Genomic DNA, 9,816 nt, shown 5'->3' with positions numbered 1-9,816 from the left:
GTACCAAGAACTCCCTAATGGTCCTGCTCCTCAGCTTCCTCTCCCTCCTCTCCAAAATGGCCTCAGGCTCCAAACCAGGTGACCCTCTTCATCCAGCAGGGGTAACTCTATTGTTGTTGTCACATGTTGTCCCGCACCTTTTTAAGGCATGTGACATGGAATATATTGTGAATCCTTCTCCCCGGAGGCAGCTCCATCTCGTAGGCCACCTCCCCAACTCACCTGATTACCCTGTATGGCCCATAAAAACAGGGTTGTAGCTTCTCGGCCCCCTTTGCTTCAACATGGTCTGCTTGTACAATTGTAACAGGAGGTACACCAAATCCCCCTCCTCGAAATGTCTCTCGGTCCGGTGTCGATCTACATACACCTTTTGTTAGTTTTGTGTTGTTACTAAGTTATCCTTGAGATCCTTGAGGATTTCTTGGCTCTCTTAGATCCAATCTTTGGCCTTTGGGGCCCGGCTATCTCCAAAAAGAACATCAGCAAAAGGTAATGCATCATAAACATACAAGGCATGGAAAGGAATCATATCGATGGACATGTGATGGGTGGTGTTGTAGCAATACATACCCAAATGAAGCCATCAGATCCAAACCCTCTACTGCCCAGTCATGTAGTTCCTCAGGTACCCCTCCAACCACTGATTAACTCGCTCAGTCTGGCCATCTGTCTGGGGGTGGTAACTCATTCTAGGGGTGAGCTCGGTACCAACCAATCTAAAGAGCTCCTGCCAGAAGCCTCCCATGAACCTGTTATCCCTATAACTCATGATGTTCTTGGGAAGTCTGTGTAACCAAAATACCTCCCTAAAGAACAGCTCTGCAACCTATGAAGTCGAATATCTGGTGGGGATGGCGAAAAAGTGGGCATACTTGGTCAATCGGTTGACCACTACATAAATGCAGTCCTTGCCTTGTACTATGGGAAGCCCCGTGATGAAATCCATGGATATACTTTCCCATTTCCCCTCGGGGATGGGAAGCAGTTGTAATAACCCAGCAGGATGAATCAGCTCCCCTTTGTTACTCTAACATGCCTCACACTCCTATACGTGCTTCAACATGTCCCCCTTGAGGCCCTTCCATGTGAAGTTCTCCCTAACTGCCATGTATGTTTTCCTGAACCCCTGGTGCCCCAACAATGGCCATTCATGTGTTTTCTGGAGCATTCTCTCCCTTAATTTCAATTTGGGAACTAGAAATATGTGCCCCTTGTAGTAGATGACCTCATCCATCACCCAGTAGCGCTCATCTACATGGGTACCCTCCAGAATCTTGCATGCCCTCCTGTCCTTGGAATATTCCACCAATAACTTGGCCTTCCAATCATGGGCCTACATCTTTCTAACTCATCTCTGTTTTCTGTCGTTTAGGCCCTGTTGCCCCATGAAGTGACGAAGATTTTTGTGGTTAGTATTCACCCGAAATCTGTTACCCACCAAATACTGTCAGAACTTAGCCAGGACATGCATGATGGCCAACATCTCCTTGTCATATATATAATATGACCACTCATGGGGTAAGAGCTTCCAAATCTCAAAAGCAATGGGGTGCCCATCCTGAGATAGTACCGCTCTGACTCCCTACCTGGATGCATCACACTCCACTGTGAAGGGCTGGTAGAAGTTCGGAAGTGTTAAAATGGGAAGACTACTCATCACCTCCTTGAGGCGGTCAAAGGCTGCTTGTGCCCCATTTGTCCATGTGAAATCCCATCTCTTAGTCAAATTTGTCAGGGGTGCTGCCAACTACGAAAATCCCTTGACAAACTTTCAGTAATAGGTGCAAATGCCCAAGAATCCCCTCAACATTGTCACATCTCTGGGTACTAGAAAATCATGGATAGCTCGTATCTTCTCCTCGTGGGCCTTCACCCCATCTGCACCAATGATATGCCCCAAGTAGAGCTTCTCTGTCAGGCCAAACTCACACTTGGATAGCTTGGCATAGAACTGTTACTCCTCCAAAATACGGAGCACCTCCTCCAAGTGTTGGAGATGCTCCTCTCAAGTCCTGTTGTAAATCAAGATATTGTCAAAGAAAACCAGCACAAATCTCCTCAACTACCTCCAGAACACATGGTTCATACATGAATTAAATTATTCAGGAAGTTGGTCAACCCAAATGGCATGACCAGGAACTCGAAGTGCCCATAATGGCACCGAAAAGCTATGTTGGGGATGTCCTGATCCCTCATCTTGATCTGGTGGTACCTCAAACGTAGATCTACCTTAGAGAAGTACTGGGATCCTCTAAGCTCATCCATCAACTCATGAATGTGGGAAATGGGGTAGTGGTTCTTCAGTGTCTTCTTGTTGAGGCCCTAGTAGTCAATGCACATGCGCAAGGTTCCATCCTTCTTCTTCACCAACATTACTGAAGAAGCAAAAGGACTGGAACTTACCCTGATATGGCCCAATGCCAATAGCTCTTTCAGGACCTTCTCAATCTCGTCCTTATAGGCCTTAGGATGCATATAAGGGGTAGAGATCACTGCCTGCACACTTGGCTCCAGCTTGATGGTGTGCTCGAATCCCCTATCTGGTGGTTGCCCTAGTGAAATATCCCTAAACACCACTGAGTACCTATCCAACAAGGCCTGTATGTAAGGAGGTGGTAGCTAGGCCTGCCCTTCGATCTCTGAAATCCTCAGCTCCACTTCCCATGCTATGTCCCCATTTCGCAGATCTGCCTCCATCCTATGCACTGATACTGTCTGGGGTGGATATTAATGCATGTCTCTAAGGACCATCGATTTTCCATCTGGTCCGCTGAATTCCATCTCTAATTTCTTCCAATCAGTAGTGACTCGCCCAAGGGAGTACATCCACTAGACACCCATCACCACGTTGGTGTCTGGCACATTGACCACAAAGAAATGGTCTGTCATATAGTAGTTCCCCATAACTACTGTCAACACAAGCACATACTGAGTGCACTGCATGGTACGGTCACTTAGTACCAGGACTGAAAAGCCCTCAAACTTGGTCGTGGTGAGGCCCCTCCTCTGAACCAACTGGGAATCTATGAAGTTGTAGGTAGCCCCACTATCAACTAAGACCGACACTCATTGTCCCTGTATAGTGCCTCTAATCCTCAATGTTAAGAATTTGGGGACCCCGCATAAAGAAGCAAGGACTCCCCCAGATGGGGCAAAGGATGCCCCTCCCTGTGGAGGTGGTGGTGGTGGTCCCCTATTTGCGGGACTCTCAACTTCTCCCATACCACACTCCTGCTCCACCTCATCCTCCTGGTCATTGTCTGAAAAGACCTCAATATAATGTGCTTTGCTAGCAGTGCACTGATGGCCTAGTGCCCAGGGCTCCCGGCAAGTGAAGCACAACTTCCTCCTCTTGAGGTCCTTCCGTGTCTCATCATCCAGTTGCCCCCATCCCTGGGTGGTTCTCTGAGGTGGGGGTCTAGTGTCATGCCCCTTCTGGGGAAAAGGGGTTCGTGCAGGAAAAGGTGCTCGTGTCTTGGGAATGGCCCCCTGCAAATCTTGGGTGCACATAACTGCTTCCTGCAACATGGAGGGTTTGTGTGACTTCACCAGTCCACGTAGGGTCTCGAGTAAGCCCTCTATGAAGGTGCATACCCTCTGAGCATCTGATAGGTGCAGTACCATCACCGAAACTCGCAAAAACTCTAATATGTGCTGCTCTAGGTTGCCTGTCTGGCGAAGTTGGGTTAGCTCCCTGAAATGAGCCTTTGAATCCCTCTGGTCAAAGTGTTCCACCACCCTCCTGGTGAAATCCTCATATGAAGCCACATTAGCATGCCCCAGGGTGGCCAAACCATGAAACCACCAGTCGTGGGCTTCCCCCTCCATGTGCAGCGTGGCCATCTTGATGGCTTCCAGCTCTGTCATCCAGTTGAGATGGAAATACGTGTCCATTTTCTCAATCTAGGCCTGAGTAGTGCACTTGGCAGTGTCATCGAATGTAGGGAAGTACATCCTCCCTATGGTTCTCTACAACCCATAGATATGCATGCCTTGTCCTCCATAGTTGCTTGAGCTTGGAGAAATCTCTTAAAGGGAGTGCTTCCCTGAAGTCTGCACCCCTAGACTTCCATTCTCTAAAGTGTTCTCCCATCTGTGAAGGGTCTTTATTCCCTGCTGGTTCAATTTGTGCCACAGGCATGAAAGAGGGTAGTGTGGCTCGAGTTGGCCCACTGCCTGATGGGGGTTGTGCTGCGGGTGAAGGGTGATTGAATTGTTGAGAGGCTCCAAAAGTTTCCCCAAATAACAATCCCCTAGGGGTGGTTCTATCCCGGTTCTGCATTTTAATCTCCTCCAGCATCTCTTTCTTCCCCTTTTCTAAATCATTCAAATCCTTCAAGAGGCTGTCGAAAGCCATCTCCTCCCCGCCCTTGGGCTCTACCATATCTTCCCCTGCTACCACTGCCTTCCCCTTGTCCTTCATGTCTGGAGTGATTTCCAACAATCTTTCTTTGCTTCGGTACCTCTGCCTCATGTATGTAATATTTTGTTGGCCCCCTTCTCTCATAGGATAAAATCCCCACAGTTGACCCAAGACCTAGGCTCTAATACCACTGTAATGTTCCTAAGCAGGAAATTAAGCGATAAACAAAGAAAGCAAACATTCGAGCAATCAAAAAAATGAAATACACATCAGGCACCCATGAAGGGATCTATATTATAAAACCAAGAGTGAGGAGAGATGTTCTTTTCTATATAACAAACTATTCTTCCAGTTCCTCTCTAAGAGGATTTCTTGTTCCAAGTTGACCACAAAATGAATCCATCTATGTGAGGAACCTTAGATTCATCATGCTCTCAAGTTTCAACTAAAAAAATAATATCAATTCACTGAAGATCCAACTTAAGATAGGATATTTATGTCATGGAAAGACACGACAATTCCAAAAGAGGATCTAGAGTGTTGATATTCATTACTCTCATTTTAGTATCTATCCCTAATATTATAGGACATTAATAGAATTAGAAATAAGAATATTTTTATATATAAGGTTTTTAAATATATATAAAGTATAAATAAAACCATTTTACCATATAAATTAGAATCATATAAATTAGAATAATGATGATTTATATTGATAACCATAATATTTCATAATATTTCAAAACTTTATATATAAATTTAGTTAATAAACATATATATAAACAACAGTTTAGTAAGAAAGGCAATTTGTTCTGAAAACACGCCTAAAGACTGCAGAGTTGATTTAGGAAGTATAAGAAGCGTGGGTTTCTCTCTTGAAGAGAACAGCGGCTGCCCTGAGGTCTCAGTCAATGCAGAATTCCCAACAAAGGTGATTAAAAGTGTTTATAACGATTATTGCAACATTGAGAATGTATGTAACCACGATTGCAGGTTTGAAAAGCCGAATAATGAGCGCAGCAGCAGTTTGAGTACCGGGGTTAGCAGCTCCAGCAAAGTCGTAAGCTTGATTATCGAAAATGATGGTTGCAGGTTTGAGAAGCCGAAAGGTGAGTGCAGCAGTTGTTTGAGAACCGAGGTTAGCAACTCCAATGAAGTCGTTAACCTGATTATCGAAAATGATGATAACGACTCAGTTGATTCCAGCATGGGAGGGAGGCATAAGACCCTTAGCATAGAAGAGCATTTGAAGGTCAGTCACCTTGGTTTCGAGCGTAGGAGGAGTAAAAAATGCGATTTGATTAGTTTTGTTTTTAGCAACAAGGAGCTTTCGAATATCACTCTTGTGAATGGTTTCAAAATTTGATCCTAGGAAGAAGGTTGTTAATCTTTCCTCCCTAGAGCTTAGTCATGAAGCTCTTAAAATTCTCAGCGAGGGTTTGGGATTTGTCGTTACTCCTAGAAGCATTCCATTTGAGAACATTATTTGTAACATTGAGAATGGGACTCATGGCCTCTCCTTAGACGACAAAGAAGTTTTAAGACAGGAATGTTCCCTTATAATGAGAAAAGCCAAACCGCCAAAAAGTAATTTAAGCAAGGATGAGCAGGTTTCTCTCAAGTCCCTTCGTAATAATGACAAGATCGTGGTGCTTAAGGCAGATAAAGGAGGAGAAGTTGTTGTTTTAGATAAATATGATTACATTCATAAAATGAATGATCATCTCAGTTGTGGTAGTTATAGGAGAATTAACACCAATCCCATTCCCAAGGTTATAAAAGAGGTCAAGAAGGCAATCTTGGAGTCCAACATTGATGATAAAATAAAAAAGAAGTTAATGCCTTCCTGTGAGGTTATCCCTAGGATTTATGGGTTACCAAAAATTCACAAAGAAGGGATCCCTCTGAGACCAATAGTTAATACCATTGGATCCCCCACCTATGAATTAGCTAAATATGTTGCTAAGATTCTGAAGCCTCTAGTTGGGAACACAGACTCTTTTATAAAAGACTCTAATGATTTCGTAAAACTTATAAAAAATGAGAGGGTTGATAAGGATGACATTTTGGTTAGTTTTGACGTAGTATCCTTATTTACCAAGATCCCCTTGGATGAGGTTGTTCATGTTATAAAAGAAGTCACTGATCTAGAAACAACGAAACTTGCCGAGATCTATTTGCGTTCCACTTTCTTCAGTTTCCAGGGCAGTTATTATGAGAAGATATCTGGGGTCGCAATGGGTTCCCTCTGTCACCAATAGTCGCCAATTTATACATGGAGTATTTTGAGAAAAAGGCTCTTGACTCATACCCCTTGAAACTAGCATGGTGGAAAAGATTTGTTGACGACACCAACTTAAAATGGACTCATGGTAGGACTGAGCTTGAGAAGTTTTTTAATCATCTTAACTCTATCTCTTCAAAAATTAAGTTTACTATGGAGCTTGAAGAAAAAGGTAGAATTCCTTTTTTAGATGTCCTCATGATAAAAAAGGAGGATGGTACTTTGGGACACCAGGTCTTTAGGAAGAAAACCCACACTGAAAGCTATCTTCATGTTGATTCGTACCATCATCCATCCCAAAAATTTGGGGTCCTTAACACTCTTGTTGTTAGAGCCCTTAGAATTTTCGACGTCGATCACCTTGATGAGGAGATTAAGCACTTAACCTCTGTCTTTAAGGATATAGGATACAAGGAAAATGATATTAAGAAAGCTATAAAAAGAGTTGAAGGAAAGGTCCTCCCCAAGGGCCCTAAAGAAAATTGTGGGATAGTTTACCTTCCATTCATTCAAGGGGTTACGGATAAGATCGCCAAGGTTCTAAGAAAGAAAGACATATTCACTCAGTTTACGACATGTGGAACAATTAAGCAAAGAATGAGATCTGTCAAGGATAACATCGATCAGCAGCAGCTTAAGGGAGTTTATAAGATTGATTGTTCTTGCGGCAGAAGTTATATTGGAGAGACAGGGCATTCCTTAAAAACAAGACTTAAAGAACTCGGAGCAGATATCAAGAATGGGAAATCACCCACTTCAGCCCTTGTAGAGCACTCCTAAAAAACCAAGCATCATGTTTGTCTGGAGAACGCCAAAATTATCGCTAGGGAAGATCATTATCAAAAGAGGAAAATTAGAGAGGCGCTTGAGATTAGGAAATGTCTGAATAACCTCAACAGGGATGGTGGGAATGAGATCAATGGAAATTGGCTTCCCATGATTAGGCATATCAACACTTCCAAGTCTTCTGAGGTATAGTATTCTAGGTATGAATCCTCTCTCGTAGCCTTAATCTCTAAAAATTTTTGAAACATTTTTAACTAACATCCATTAATAAATTGATTAAATTAATAATTAATAATAACCTCTTAAAATTTATGAAACATTTTTAACTAACATCCATTAAGAAGTGATTAAATTATTAATTATTAATAAATAAATAATTTATTATTAATAATTATTTATTCATAATAATAATTATTTATTTATTCATTAAAAATAAATAATTATTATTATTAACCAAATAAATAAATAATTAATTATCGCGTAGTCTAACGAGGTGGAGGAGTTGCCCAGAAAGTTATGGAAATTTTGGTTATATTTAGAGAAAATCCGGCAAGGATTTTTGTAAATCCAAGTTATAGTTGTTAAACTTCAAAATTTTAGGTGTCCTAGATGTTTTTGATGGTGTTGAATCCATTTCCACCATTAAAAACACGATTCAAAGATTGTCTTTACAAGGTTTTTTGAAATATTTTTGCCCGGATTCCAGCGACTTTCAGTGACTTTTAGCCATCCAGGCAATTCCTCCGCCTCGTTAGACAACTCCATTAATTATTATTAACAAAATAAATAAATAAATATTATTAATAATATAATTTATATTAATATTTATTAGTTAATAAACCTAAATATATATATATATATATATATATATATATATATATATTTTTTTTTTTTTTTTTTTTTTTTTTCGGTTAAAAATTAGGTCTTAAGCATTTAAAAAAAAATCTCATTATTATTAATATTAATATATTAATAATAATAAAAGAAATTTTTTTATTTAAATAATTATATATTTCAATTATAAAATAAAATATAATACAATTTATTTTATTAGGTTTTTCATTGATATTAATAATAATTTATTATTAAAATTACTTATAAATAAATAAATTCATTTCTTACTTTTTACTAAGATATTAATATTAATTTACTAATAATAAAATTAATTTATTAATTTATTTCATAGTAAAATAAAAGATTTTTAATGATTTTATGTTTTAGGTTTTTACATAAATTAAAAATAATTTATTATTAGAAAATAAATAAAATAAAATTCTTATTATTAAAAAATATTAATATTAATTTATTTCATATTAAATAAAAGATTTTATTAGTTTTCTTAATTTGATGTTTTAGCTTTTTAACTTTTGCTAAAATTAAAATCTTTATTAGTAGAAAATAAAATAAAAAGTCATTGTTATTAAAATTACTTAATAATAAAATAACTACATATATTATCAATATAATAATTTAAATATTTTAATCTATTAATTATTTTCATGTAGGTTTAGGTTTAGTTTAGTTTTTTTAAATTAGTTGGTTTTTTTTATGCTTTAGGTATTTATCTGGTTCTGGTCTGTAAGCTCTTCCTTCAATCTATCACTCAAACATTTGTCCTGAAGATGGGTCCTCGTGGGGATTCGAACTGTCGACAAGATGCACATAATATTGTGGATGATCTGAACCACAATTTTCCAAAAGACGGCCAGATAAACTTAAAATCTAAAATAAACATATAAAAACTTAACACTTACAATAGTCTTTCTATATATACATATAGTCTATGCTATGCATATCACATTAAAAAATTAGATTATAAGAAATTATAAGACATGTCAAAGAAAAATGTCATGTGCATATGTATGTAGCTATATGTTTTATGGTTTTTTTTATTATTATTAACTAGAAAGAGTACTTATATTATATAAATCAATCCCTGGTTGTGGCAAATACCTTAGGAATTAGTAGCAACTTCTTCAAAATTTCTATTATTTTTCTCTTATCCAAGAGATATGCTAAACTTTCCTGAGCATACTATTGAGTGACAAAAATAAGGTTTTTGTAGGTATACACCTTACAGAATTTCCCCAATAGAATGCAACATTTACAAAAAATAAAACTACTAATTGATAATTGTTAATAAAGGCCTTGATGACTATGAACTTGTTGTAGTCTTGAGAAGGCTCCATTAATGGATAATTAATGGCCTAATTTGGCCATTGATGTGAAATTCTCTTGCTTTCAATTTGCATTCATCATTAGCAAGCTTGTCTGCTTCTTTGTTATGGTCCCATAATACATGAAAGTATGCTAATATGCATTCTGATCCAATAATAGTGTCCCCAAGGACCACTAAGGAATTTTGGCAATCATGTTTTTC

General features: G+C 38.8%; 2 protein-coding genes across 2 annotated transcripts; both read left to right on the top strand.

Moving 5' to 3' along the window:
• Positions 1-5,715: 5,715 nt before the first annotated feature.
• On the top strand, positions 5,716-6,627 carry LOC149228395 (uncharacterized). The gene has a single exon (XM_089380766.1). The coding sequence runs from the start codon at positions 5,716-5,718 to the stop codon at positions 6,625-6,627; it is 912 nt and encodes a 303-aa protein (XP_089236892.1).
• Positions 6,628-6,803: 176 nt separating this feature from the next.
• Positions 6,804-7,430, top strand: LOC149228394 (uncharacterized). Its single transcript, XM_089380765.1, has one exon. It carries the CDS (start codon positions 6,804-6,806, stop codon positions 7,428-7,430), a length of 627 nt encoding a protein of 208 aa, XP_089236891.1.
• The last annotated feature ends 2,386 nt before the right edge of the window (positions 7,431-9,816 follow it).

This window comes from Pinus tabuliformis, chromosome J (genome assembly GCF_031772625.1).
Source record: "Pinus tabuliformis cultivar Carrire ecotype Pingquan chromosome J, CPIR1, whole genome shotgun sequence".
Classification (NCBI taxonomy): domain Eukaryota; kingdom Viridiplantae; phylum Streptophyta; class Pinopsida; order Pinales; family Pinaceae; genus Pinus; species Pinus tabuliformis.
Note: the sequence above shows the minus strand (reverse complement) of the source record. Positions and strands in the feature narration are given on the sequence as shown.